This window comes from Gobio gobio (assembly GCF_949357685.1).
Source record: "Gobio gobio genome assembly, chromosome: 1".
Lineage (NCBI taxonomy): Eukaryota > Metazoa > Chordata > Actinopteri > Cypriniformes > Gobionidae > Gobio > Gobio gobio.
The window spans coordinates 43,855,435-43,869,287 of NC_137097.1; the positions used below are offsets into that span (position 1 = coordinate 43,855,435).

General features: G+C 37.2%; 1 protein-coding gene across 1 annotated transcript in view; it reads left to right on the plus strand.

Annotated features, from left to right (window-relative positions):
* Nucleotides 1–12,334, plus strand: part of maptb (microtubule-associated protein tau b) — a gene marked incomplete at its 5' end in the record, with an annotated part of 14,402 nt that extends 2,068 nt beyond the window's left edge. The window contains 8 exons of the mRNA XM_079810555.1: nt 3–835; nt 2,397–2,431; nt 3,209–3,272; nt 4,119–4,169; nt 4,418–4,650; nt 6,685–6,766; nt 7,026–7,132; nt 10,878–12,334. Of these exons, the coding sequence (XP_079666681.1) occupies nt 3–835; nt 2,397–2,431; nt 3,209–3,272; nt 4,119–4,169; nt 4,418–4,650; nt 6,685–6,766; nt 7,026–7,132; nt 10,878–11,093 (1,621 nt within the window). The 3' untranslated portion in view covers nt 11,094–12,334. The remainder of the gene's footprint in view (nt 1–2; nt 836–2,396; nt 2,432–3,208; nt 3,273–4,118; nt 4,170–4,417; nt 4,651–6,684; nt 6,767–7,025; nt 7,133–10,877) is intronic.
* Nucleotides 12,335–13,853: the final 1,519 nt, after the last annotated feature.

Consider the following 13,853-nt stretch of genomic DNA (forward strand, 5'->3'; position numbering starts at 1 on the left):
AGTGCTATAAACATTAAAGAGGATAAGGAAGAGGACAAAGAAGAAGTTAGTGACAAAGAAGAGGAAGAAACAGAAGTTTCCTTGGTGCACAGTTCTGTGACCCCAGACTTGAAAACCCAGAAAGATGACAATGAACGTGAAACGCCTTCTCATCTTCCCATGACCCCAGAGGAAGCTAAAAAACGTGGCCTATCGTTTGACTACACAGAACCCCAGAGTGGTCCTGTGGGCTGGGAGTGCAGCTCTGACAAAACGCCGCCGGAAAGCAAAAGCCCCGACTCATGCAGGGCGGATCCGGGCTCACCTCTTTCTACCAGTGCTGCCGCCGACCCTACTCAAGAGGAATCATCTCTTACAGACTTCCAAACAGATGCTCGGGAAGAAGAAGAGGAAGTAGAGTTACCAGAACCAGAACAGGAAGAAGATGGGACCACCGTTCCTCCTTTTTCCCAAGAAGATGCTGCACCCAAGATGGAGCCTAAGGCAGAGGAACATATAGAACCTAAAGAAGCAAAAGAGATCAAGCAGGAGAAATACTTGGAGACAAGCAACGAGGATCGCATTGATAAGGTCCATTCTTTTGCCACACCAGAACCTGTTGCCAAACCTGAACCTGATGCCGTCAAAACTAATGATGCCGTTAAGCCCAGTGCCCAAGTAACGCCCACAAAAGCACCAAGCAAAGCAGCTCCTGTCAAAGAATCTCCTGCAAAAAAAACAAAGAAACCTGTCGCTACAGTCGCTGCCACTCCTTCCCCCAAATCTGCTCCTAAACTTCAGAAAACCCCCTCTAAAGATGCTGCTCCGGCCAGAAAAGCAAGTGTCCCATCCAAAGGTCTGTTTTCCGTTCTGTTCCTCCAAACCCCACACAAATCTTTTTATTTCTCCTTTCCTTTCAACCTTTTTTAAAGTAGATTAGTAGAACTATGCAGCACCCTTTCTTATAAGCGCACACTACTAAAAGAATGTGTTCGGTTGAAGAAACGGGCTGCTTGTAGCCACAAAATCTCTCTCTCTCTCTTGAATCTTTGTGCCCTGTGTCTATCTCTTCTCCTTCCCTCTCTGTGTGTGGTCAGTGTTATTCGGCTTTTGTCTGTGACTAACTGCATTGATTGACTGTTATTGCTGGCACAGTTTTCACCTGCCCCTCTGTATTGCATGTCACCTATGCATGATGTGTGTTGAATGTATCACTCACAGAACTGTGCATTACCTTTGTGGGTCTACCCCTTTCTAAGATGTCCTTTTTATTAAACAACCAAATGGACCCAGAGGCCCATGCTGATGGGGTTGACTATAACACATGCTGAAAGGAGGTCAGCATTTGCTGCTGGGTTGAAGACAAATGTCCTCTAAATGTCTCGCACAGCTGTGCAGACATCTCCTACAAAAAGATCAGACAAGCTCACTTAATGCTAACCATCTCGTTTGGTGCATGCAAGGCCGCACTATATTGATATTCCTGAATCATTCTGCACTTTTTTTTTATTTTAGCCATCTACCTTTTTTAAACTTTGTAAACTTAGAAATAAACCAGTAAATAAAAAAGTAAACAAATCAAATATAAGAGATTAATAAACAAATAAAAGACAAAATAATATAAAAAATGTAATTTGAAAAATATTATGACATTTTAATATTTGCCTACTGAATTGCAACTGATTTTCTGTCTTGCATAAACTTGTATGCTAAAAACTTTAATACTACTCATTTGCTGCCTTGCACAGCTATGTACTACAGGAAAAGAAAATCTACAACTTTTCCCTGTACAAAGTTAAAACATTCTTATTTCTTTGCATTTTGCAATAATAAAACAAGGTCCTGCACAAATCAATTGATGCCAAAATATAAAATAGTTCACCCAAAAATTGTGTCATTTTCCTCACCCTCCTGTTATACCAAACCCATGTGATTGGGTTTAAGGAATATCAGGGAATAATGGACTATTTACCATGGCAACCAGAATCAGAGATCACAACTAAAAGTGAACTCTCATAATGAACCCACCAAGATTGTTCAGTGAATTTTAATTATATTTTGGTCGGTTCCTATAAAGCTCTAGAATGGCTTCAGAAAACTTCTGTGTTTCACAGAGGAACAACATGAGGGTGAGTAAACAATGACAGAATTTTCATTTTGTAATAAATGTTTGTTTCTGAACGTTTATCATAAACAAACATAAAAACCGAAACACTGGAATCTGTGCTTCTGGGAACAGGACTCTAAAACATCACATCTGATAAATCACATTGGGTACTGATGTAAAAACACATCAACAACAACTTTCCTTCTTTGAATCAAGTAGATCGACATCTTGATAAATGTAAGTCTTGATTTCAGTCAATTAAAACCATCCATATATGAGCTTGCACTTACTGTTCCTTCCTTTCTTGCAGCCAAGGCTGGAGTAGGGGCAACTCCTGAAAAAAAGGTATAGTTATCATGGGTGATGCTATAATTTGTTGGAAAAACTATAGTCTATAAAGTCCATAGCCAGATTAGGTCAAATACACCACTACTGAGAGGAGTCATTGTTTCATAAATTAATTTGTTTTTACACTTAAGTTTATTTACATTTCTAGTCATCTTCAATTTTAGTATTTTAGTTCAGCATTTCATTTGGTATTTTTGTTTCATTTTTACTTTCAATCAAGTTAATTTGATTAATTTACTGCTTTTTACTATTGTTTTACATTTTTTGTCTCGATCACCTTCTCAAACACACAAGTTACCCACCACAACCCTGCATGCAAAAGCTAGACCCACTTCTGCCCCCCAAAGAGGGTCTTCAGTCTCAGGCATCCCCAGCAAAAAGCCCTCAGCCTCCTCAACTCCACCATGTCGCTTTAGCAGTCCAATCTCTGAAAACTATGTAAAAACACCCAACAGTGCAGGAGCAAGAGAGTTCAGGGCCACGGTGAGTATTGCTGCCCATCCCAAACCATCAGTTAAGAGCTTTTGTTCTGTTTTTTTTAATAAACATTTTACAACATTAAGGTCCCCCCTAAATAGGGTCTCTACAAGACAATTGAATTTACAGCACCTGAGACACTTCACGACATCAACATCCTTATTACCAGAGCAGAAAGAGAAGTTAATGAATGCATTTGTCATGTTTTGGTGTATTTTTGCATTTAAATTGTGATATAATTATAAAAAGTTAGAGACTTACTATTAGCTAATTCTTGCTTTAATTGTCCATATTTAGGTTGTAGATGCCAAGACAAAGACAGTGGGTGCCAAACCTCATGGAGTAGGCACCAAAATGCCTGGTAAGTTATTTTTAGATTCATCTTTTCAAGGTGCCACATTAATCTTTATTTAGTACCATAAAAAAAGGATACTTGGTGACTCAAAATGTATTGTTATTATGTGAGCCAAGCACTTGGCAATGTAGTCATCTTATTTATATAGCACATTTTGTACACAATGGTAATTCAAAGTGCTTTACACAGAAAAGGAATTGAAATATTCATAAGAAATATTTTTTTGTTGTTGCTTGTAACAAATTTCACTTTATTAATTAATTCTCCCATGGCATAAGCCCAATCCAAATTGAATGTCGCTGTATGCAAACAAACTTGTCTAATAATTATAAAATCATAAGCAAATAAAACCTGGAAGTGTATGTGGTTCAGTGTATTCCCTGCATGGCAAACTGCAAAAGTCGGCACACCTTCCTGTCATTTTACTGTGTGCACCACTTAAAAGACAATTCTGTCATCCTTTACACACCCATATGTTGTTCAAAACCTGTATTAGTTTCTTTATTCTGTTGAACACAAAAGAAGATATTTTGAATGTTGGTAACCAGACAGTTGATGGTAGCTATTGACTTCTATAGTATTTTTTTCCTGGTTTGGTTACCGCCACTCTTCACAGTATCTTCTTTTGTGTTCAACAAAAGAAAGAAACTAATACAGGTATGGAACAACATAAGTGTGAGTAAATGATGGCGACAGTAAACAAATTTTGACAGAACTAGCCATTTAACTAGTGTTCAGGAAGTACACAATATTTGCCTACTAGAAATAGGTTTGGAAACCCCAAGGGAATGATTCTCTATTTATAGAGAATTTATGTGACTGATTTGTACCACTTTGATTTGTGAAATACAGCTGCTTCAAGGATGGAGCAGCGAAAGACAGGACCAGGGTCCATTGAAAGAGGTAAAAAAGCCTCTTTTGTGCAGGAGCCAATCGAAAATATTTATGTAATATGCAGCTGTTGGCTCTGCCAAAAATCTGCACTTCTAAAACTCCACAAAACTCCATGAAAGCTATTACATATTAATATGCCAAAGAAACGCTGGAAGGTGAAAGCTGTAGTTATTTATCATAAAGTAAAAGAGTAAATGCAAACCAGAAGACCAAAAACAAGAAAATAATCTGGTCTGCTGTTGTTTTTCCACCATCAGCTGACTCACCTAAAACCCCAGACCGTAGTGGTTGCAGCAGCCCAGCCAGTCGGTCCTCCACCCCTGGACAGCAGGTGAAGAAAATAGCGGTGGTGCGCACCCCTCCCAAGTCACCTGGTTCATTGAGAACTCGTGCCCCGATCGCTCCTGTTGCACCCATGCCTGACCTGAAGAATGTCAAGTCCAAGATCGGCTCCACTGAGAACATCAAACACCAACCTGGAGGCGGGAAGGTAATTCTGTCATGCATGTTTGACAACATGATTTGTAATTGGTAAAATCAAATGTCCGGAAGGTCTGAAAACAAAACCAGCTGGTTGGGACACATTTAGAGCGGAATTAAAAGACTCAAGACTTGAATTTTTACAGTTACAATAAAGCTCTAAGAGAAAACTTTGACCCCCATCTGATGGACGTAGGCCAATCATCATAGATGTTTGTGTGGAGATGTTTAGTGGATAATTGGATTCTGGAAGATATTTGATAGAAAAGCCAATAATCAAGCTCATCCATGTTGGGGAATGTTGGTTATAAATTGGAAGTACATCACCACAGAAAAGAAAACGCAATTTTATGTCTTTAACAGTAGAACAAACCCCTTTGCAGAGCCTGGGATCTGCAGTTCAACTCAAAGCACCAGGTTAACGCTCTCGACTCTCCTTGTCCTTCTCCAGGTGGCTATTGTTCATAAGAAGATCGACTTGTCTAATGTTCAGTCTAGATGTGGATCCAAAGACAATATCAAGCATGTTCCTGGAGGTGGTAATGTGAGTAACTGTTAGGGTTAGAACTCACTCAGAAAAATAGTGTAGTTAGAAATTTTAGCATTTTAACTTTATTAATATATCTTGCGTCCTTGATGATCATGTCTGTAAAAGGTCGCTACTAAAAAGGCTCTGATGGCTTTAGCTATGAGCTGTGCTATTAGATGCCAGAGTTTCAGTAAAGGTTTGGCTAGTTCAGGGTCTGCAGCAATCCTTCACAGGCAATGCATTTGGGAAAGACATCCATCTAGATGCCTTTGCGAAAATTAGGTTTAGTTAATTTGCCTGAATCCCCAGTGTTAGTAATCTTCTCTTACCTGGTGTTCTTCTTGGTTCCTCCTGGTGATGCACCTGGATTGCTGACTGGTGTTGCTACATTGCAGATGTGCTGCTTTGTAGTTTGCATGCATGTACCATAGAGAGGTGTTTCTTCCACTGAAATGGAAAAAAAAATCCTCTGCAGGTGAAAATTTTTAGGGGTCTCAGGTAGTCAGATATGCAGAATAAACTCCAAGGGATATGAATCTTCACGTGACTGCTTGAATTGGAGCATGTGCGTTATTGCAGTGCTTGAAAGGCATCTTCAAAGTTCACCATGATTTTTGCCAAAACAAACATATTTTGTTGATCCTGGAACAACATTCCTGTCTGAAAATGTAGTCCTAACCCCAACCCGATCCCTACCCCTAACTTATCCCAACAAAAAGAACAAAACTTGTCTCTCAAATCTGATTGAAATGTTGTTCCAGGAACATGTTGCACTCGGTGAAATCGTGTTCACCGTATTCAAACCATCAATCTGTATTCAAATCCATAATTTCTACTCACTTTTTTTTTTTTTGCAATTCTTTATATTTAACTCTAACCAGACTAGATCATTTCATCCTTAGTTGTGCTACTTTTTCCCCCTCTACTAATCGGAATCATTTTTACCAACAATTAAGCTTTGATGCCTTACGAGCGCTGGTATTGCATTCAGATGTAAATGTAGTTATATCTGAATTTTGTCTTTGTAAATCAGATATAACATGTTTTTGCATTACAATCTCTTCCCTTTGCAAGTATACGAGTGATGCATATATTGAGTGAATCTCTTTTTATACTCAGTATCTGGGACAGAGGGGAAATTTTCTTATTTGATAAGGTATTTACACATTTTTACATCGGATCATAAAAAGACCAAGTGTAAATGCCCTCTATAACGTATTCATATAGATAGTAATCACTTACATTATATACAATATGTGACGTCAACCGAGTCTACATACAAACAGTATGCATTTCCAAATAGAAATGCGTCACTCCATACATGATTTATATCCATTTTGTGGTGGCCTATCAGTGGAAGCAAGTTTCTTCTCTGTCCCATGAACCCTGCTGTTGTGATTAATGGACATTTTCCTACTCCAGATCATCAGCTCCTCAGGTGCCTGAGCATGCGGTTCATTTCCTCCTAAATTGCTCTGGTTGATGACTGACTCTTATCTGTTCTTCATGCTTCAGATTCAGATTGTGCACAAAAAGATCGACCTAAGCAACGTCCAAGCAAAATGCGGCTCCAAGGACAACATTCGTCACAAACCAGGTGAGATTTCAGTCAGATATAAAAGAAACGTATTACAAAAAGCATGTTAGCACAAACATGACAACCAACATTGATTACTGTAGAAATATTATAAAATGTTAATGCATAATCATATAATTGTTTACACATTGTATACAAATTGTATTTACCTTATTGGTTTGGAAGTGCCATCCCCACCCTTTTCTTCACCTTCAGTATACTAAAAACAGGGGAAAGGTTTGATTCAGACAGAAGTTTTACACTTGTATCTGTATTTTAGGAGGTGGAAATGTGGAGATCAAATCTGAGAAGTTGGATTTCAAAGCCCAATCAAAGGTTGGATCTCTGGAGAACATTGGACATGTTCCTCGGGGTGGACAGAAGAGGGTATGTTCTAAGCACAACACCACAAGTCTCTAAGGAGTCACACACGTGCAATAATGTGTTGAATTATTTGTAATACAGATGTAGAATTCATTCACAAAAATATTACAATGCGTAAGACAATGTTTTATGATGCATTTTAATCTAATCTTTTATCTGCACTACTCACTTGAAAGTTTCCTTCTTGCTAGATCTTGCTATGGTCAGCATGCTTCCTTATGCTTGGCAGACTTTCAATGTACTTCTTTTGCACAGATTTTTTGCCAACTTCTTTGAGTTGCCTTTTAGATCTACTGTTTTTAATTGGACTGTCTGTTTCAATACAGAATCTAGAGCATTTTTTTGTTATTATCCCATGGTCCATTAAAGGCACAAAATGTAAGATCTTTGGATTCAAATATCCAAAAACCACTAGAACAATGTTATATATTTTGTTGACTTATGTACTTACATTATTCCATATGTTTCCAAGAATGTTTAAATCCAGAGAAATAAGCTATTTTAACCTGGACACGGGCCGTGTCCATGCGTCGCCTATCAATGACATACCTGCGCTACCCTCGATTTCCTTTTTTTATTTTGTTGAAACCGTGGAAACAAAGACTAATAATATATTATATTTAATATATTATGTTTTTATTGCTAACACTTTACAATAAGGTTGCATTAGTTAACATTAGTTAACTAATTTACTTAACATGAACTAAGAATGCACAACACTTCTACAGCATTTATTAATATTAGTTAATGTTAAATTCAACATTCAATTCGTTGTATTTGTTAACATTAGTTAATGCACTGTGAACTAACATGAACAAACAATGAACAGCTGTATTCTTATTAACCAAGTCTAACATTAACATTAATAAATACAGTAACAAATGTATTGCTCATTGTTAGTTCATGCTAGTAAATGCATTAACTAATAAGACCTTATTGTAAAGTGTTACCGTTTTATTAGACAAGGGAACAACTGTTTGGAGACATTTATAGACAGAAAATAATTATTGTACAGTAATACAGCATTTTTCTCCGTCATACAATATGTTTTAAAATGAATTGCATGCCATTTAGCAAAACAAGCTATCCAGCATTTATTAATATGATATTCTAATATCGATCTAGCTTACTGCAGTGTGCAACAAGTGTCTCATAGCTTACGCGGCTATGCAGAGACTGCGGCATAGTAAAAGTTCCGCTGCTCTCCAGCTGTGTGTTGCGCTCGTCTCTCATTATCAATCGCTCCATCGGCCACGTTGCGCTCCCACAACACTCGGCCCTGCTCTACTTCATACTACAGTAACGTTAATAATCACATCCATGAACATGATTTCTGCCCATGTCCCGTCCCGATTCTTTTCCACCGGCTGTGACTACAAACTACCAAGATTCCGCGCTCAATCTCGGCATCATCAAGCCATGCCTTTGTTTTGAATAGGCGACCTCTAGCGAGGAAAAACTACATAGTGTTCCTTTATCTATTTAAATGCTTATTTCCAAAATTTAACATTCTGTCATTATTTACTTACCTCATGTTGTTCCAAACATGCATGACTCTGTCTTCTGTGGAACACAAAAGGAGACATTTAGCAGAATGTTCTGGCTGCTCTACTCCATTTAATGAAAATTAATGGGGCCTGTTGGGCTTCAAAAACAGCCAAGACACGTAGAATTACTTCTTGTATATTCCACTGAGAGAGAAAATCATATATGACAGTGAGTAAATTATGAACTATTCATTAAATGAAAATATCTGCAGCTTTATCAAAACTTACCTCATTAAATCTGAATTAATTTAGTCACCATGACACAGAAACAAAGTCTATAGGCATCGCATGCATTACTATAGGTGCTAACGAATTACATATACATTTAAATACATATATAATATATTTATACATATATAAACAGCAACTGGGCATCTTGCTCTCCTTCATCTTCTCTCTCTACTGAACATATTTTCAGTCATTTTCAAGATCACGGCACTTTTTAGTGCTCCCTTAGTGCTAACTATTTTCCCATGCAGTAATTTCTGCTCCTGTGTCTGTTTTTATCACACATACCCTAAAACTGCTGGCTGAGTGCTGCTTTCATGTGTTCACATTCAGGAATCAAGTAGGAGTGCTGATCTAAGAACAATTTCCGGCAGATTAAATTTAATAGTTACACTTTATTTCGATGGTCCACTTTAGACATTCTACTAACTATTAGTAACTTTGCTACTACATGTCAACTAACTCTCATTAGAGTATTGGTAGACTGTTAGTTTAGGTTTTGGGTTAGTAGAATTGTTGTTTCTTATAGAATGTCTCTTGGAGGAGCATCACAATAAAGAGTTAGCAGATATTAAGCAGACAGTCTTCTAATACTCTAATGAGAGTTAGTTGGCATGTAGTTGCAAAGTTACTCATAGTAAGTAGAATGTCTAAAGTGGACCATCAAAATAAACTATTAAGTTAATAAGCCTATATAAAATCTCATGACTTGAAAAGAATTCACAAAGAGATTCACCAAATCCCCTAAAATTCATCAATGTCATAATTTTTTTTTTTTAACTCTAGCACTAGATACAGCATAAATAAATAAATCCGCTTTCATCTGCTGATCATCAAACAGCATTGATCATTATTATTTAATCCAAAGGAAGATGACAGATCGGTACTCTTACTCGGAAATATTTAATTAATTAATAATAATAATATTTAAGTATTCAGATAGCTTCATCCCTTCTCCCAGCATTCCCAGTGTGAGTGTTTTTTCCTTCATAACCTCCTTTTTTCATAATTTGCATCCCAACCCCTCAATAATTTGTTTTGTTTACCCATAACTCTGGCCTCCACGCTGTAGAGTGAGAAGGGGAAGGAAGCAGAGCCGCAGGCCGCAAAAGCTTCCTCTAATGGGGACGCTGTTCACTCTAATCATGTGGACATGACCTTTGACCTTCCCTCCACTGAAGGGAACAGTCTGGTTAAGTCAGAGGGCCTCAGTAAGTATATTACTGGAATTATGAAGTGTCAATTTAACTGACGTGTCTCCATTACATGGTTTTTATGTCCTTCTGTGCTAGTTAATAAGCATGTTTTATTTTAGTTTATTTGTGCATTACCTTCTCAATCACCATTTGGTACATTTCTGATACCCTATGCAAAAGGTATATACACAAGTCCCTAACAGAAGACTAGGTTTATAAAATATAAAAATTATACAAGACCCATCTTAACGTACAGCATCAAGTTGTCCATGTACAGTAGGTCCACTAGAGGGCAGCCTTACAGTTTCAGCTGTCTCTGCGAATGAATTAAGACACTACTTCAGTTTTTTAAAGAAATTAATACATGTATTCAGGAAGGAAACATTAAATTGATCAAATGTGACAGACATTTGTCATGTTACAATTTCTATTTCACATAAATGATGTTTTTTTTAAAGATCAAAGAATCCTGACATTGATAATAACAATAATAATAAAATAAAAGATTTTTTTTTTGAGCACTAAATCATCATTTGATGCTGTGATCATTTGGCATCACAGGAATACATTTAAATATATTAAAATAGAAAAATTGTAATGTATTTACTGTATTTTTGATCAAATAAATGAATAAAATATATACATATATAAATGAATATTTTTGTTTTTAAAACATCTTACTGACCCCAAACAATACACATAACCTTTAGCTTTATTTTATGCAAGTACTACCTTAAAAAAACTGATCATTGTTCATTGTACCCTTCCTCCCATCAGATTGAGAGCCACAAGCTAAATTTCCGAGAGCAAGCCAAAGCGCGCACCGACCACGGCGCTGAGATCGTGTATCAGTCCCCCACCATTTCCCAGGACGGATCGCCCCGCCGTCTCAGCAACGTGTCTTCCTCCGGCAGCATCAACATGACCGACTCCCCGCAACTGTCCACACTAGCCGATCAGGTGTCGGCCTCCCTCGCTAAACAAGGCCTGTGAGCTGCCCGCCGAAACGTGTCGGCCATTGACAAATCACACAAATTTTAAAAATTTATCTCCTTCAGTCCTTTCAAATAAGGCGCCTGTCGGATTTCTCCTAACTAAAGGTTGTCCCAGCGGCTTGTCTGCTTGTGAAATATTTTTTGCCTCTTGGCACGGAGGGACAGGTATTGTTGTTATTGGCTTAGTATCATCAAAAGAAGAAAAAAATTACAATTTAAAAGGAGCTGGTGGTGTATTGATCCAAATGGTCATTTACAGCACTGAGTAGCCGGATTTGTTAAGTTTAATGCCCCGTTTTTTTGAAAGAAACAACGACATTTGCTTTCAAAGCTGTATTTGCTTCGTTGCCTTATTGTGAATGTTTTTCTTTACCATAATTTATGCACTCCTGTTTTGACTTGCAGTAAGGAAGGCAAACATGTTACATGGTTTGTTAATGATACTGGCTATGAATTTGACAGGAACCGGACATTTCAAACGCTCTTATAGGTAAAACTTGAGGCAATCAGGCTGTAAAGGACATATTTAAGAACAATAGAGGCCTGCTATAAAATTATTTAAATCAGTGGGCACTATAGTGCATGTTACAGTCCTTCAAAGCTGTTAAAATTCCTTTTATAAAAGCAAAAATAAGACACTAAATAATTACTCAGATCAGTCGAATTCTTAAATCATGGAAATTTTGGTACCAGGCTGCCTGCCTGTAAATTCGTCAAAACTACATCAATACTTCACCACAGCATATTTTCCTCATGATGAATGCACAGGAAGTTGCATCGCTGAAGGAAATCATTTTACTTGGCCTCTAGTGACTCTTGTGACAGAAAAGAAAGCAAATGTCAACACACAAAATCATACAAAACATTGAACTAAAGCTGCTGGACAGGGCTCAACAATAAGGATTTTGTTCCGGCTACACAGCCAGTAGTTATCCATGTTATTTATTTTACACAAAAACATTTTTTAGCAATATTTTAGGTAAAAAAAGGGATTTTTTTTCATCTTTTCAAACTTATTTAATGACAGTTAAAAAAAAAAAAAAAATCACATTTAATTTTATATGAACATTTTATTAAAAAATATTTTACATTTGAGATCTTTTTCATTAAAATACTATGTTTCACATACAAATTTTGTTGGAAAACAATGGTATTATAATGCAAAACCTTACCATTGCATTATTCTTACAATGTCCAATACTTCACTTAAACATAAATTAATATTTAAGTTTTCAAGGCAAAAAAAAAAAAAAAGAGACTATGATTAAATGATTATGATATGATAAAAAAGAAACGACCTCGCCATCCTTATAGTTGAGCTCTGCAGTAGTTTGCCCTGCACAAGCACCATCTAACTGAAATCAATGGGCGCATCCCTCCGGTTTTTCATTACCTTATCCTCCCTTTATGGTAACAATGCTTCTGTATTAATGGATTTCACAGCCTCTGTGTATAAATGCTGTTCCAAAGATTGTGTGAATGGACCAATGCATAAGGACGTAAAAGGATTCCAAAGCACTCAATAAAACAACTAACAACATCATTATGGGAAATCTCGTATTGAGATCAGACAGCTGAAAAGTGCCTCCCAGTGTCCATCAGCTACATTTCAGAAAAACTGTCTATGTTGTAAAGATTCTCTTTGGTCTTAGACAGATTCAGGCACGTGCAGCAACACAGAGCTGATTCATTTGGTCTGAAATACGATGCAGGCCATTTAACACAAGCTTCCCTCAGTACTAAAGCCTTCAATCCAAACCACGCTGCACATTCCCAGCATGCAATGGACTTCACCCATGGTCTTGAATATAATAGCCACAGTCACCACATCCCTGTCCAGCTGTTTAGATAACTACCTTTACTAGACATTAAGAGCGTTTAACTCGTATTAAATCATGAAAAGAAAGAAGAAAAAAAAGGAGGAAGATGAAAGGAACTAAGCTACCTGCAAAGGTTATATGTTGCACTCTTTTTTTTCTAATAGTATTGTGTGGACGATGTAAAATGTACGAATGCGTTCAGATGATCTGATTTGGATCTGACACTAAGCTTTTTATTTAATACCTGCAGTGCATTGCAGCTTTATGCGCATTTGAAAGTGAATGCACTGATTTGACACTAGAGCTGCCTCAAACTACATTATCATTAAGATGTATATCTTGCATTTAAAAAAAAAAATATACAATTAGGTAAAATAGGGGTACAATTTGCATCCAGAATCCACAATATCAGTAAAGGTCTTGCCTAGTGCCACATATATCTCACATGGCCCTGTGAGAAGCTTTCGACGGATTGCTGTAAACCCAACACTGCGTCCTCTTTACAGCATGCTGCTAACATAAACCTGAGCATTTAGACGTGTGGGTTAAGCTGAAGAACAGACTTGTCAGATAAAAAGTTTAAAAATGGCACAGGATAAGGCCTAAGTAATTCTTCCCTTTAGATGTGTTTCAAAACGGTTCTGTAATCTGTTAACCCGTTCTGAGGTCTCTCTCTCCTCCGTTTCATTTCCCGCCTCTGCTCTTCTCATCGCAGTTCTTCATTCTAGCTTGACAGTTGTGATTGTCCTTATTGTAATGTGTTTTATTAACTGGTTTACACTGATACTCCTTGCTGTAAACGTGAATTTGGAAATAAAGTCCGTATTAAACTGCTTTCTGTGTCCTTTGTTTTTTTACAAGGCTGTATTTTTAGCTAGTTTTTCTTAAAATTGTTGAATGGACATGACGCGATATGAGCAAGATGTTTAAAGGTATAG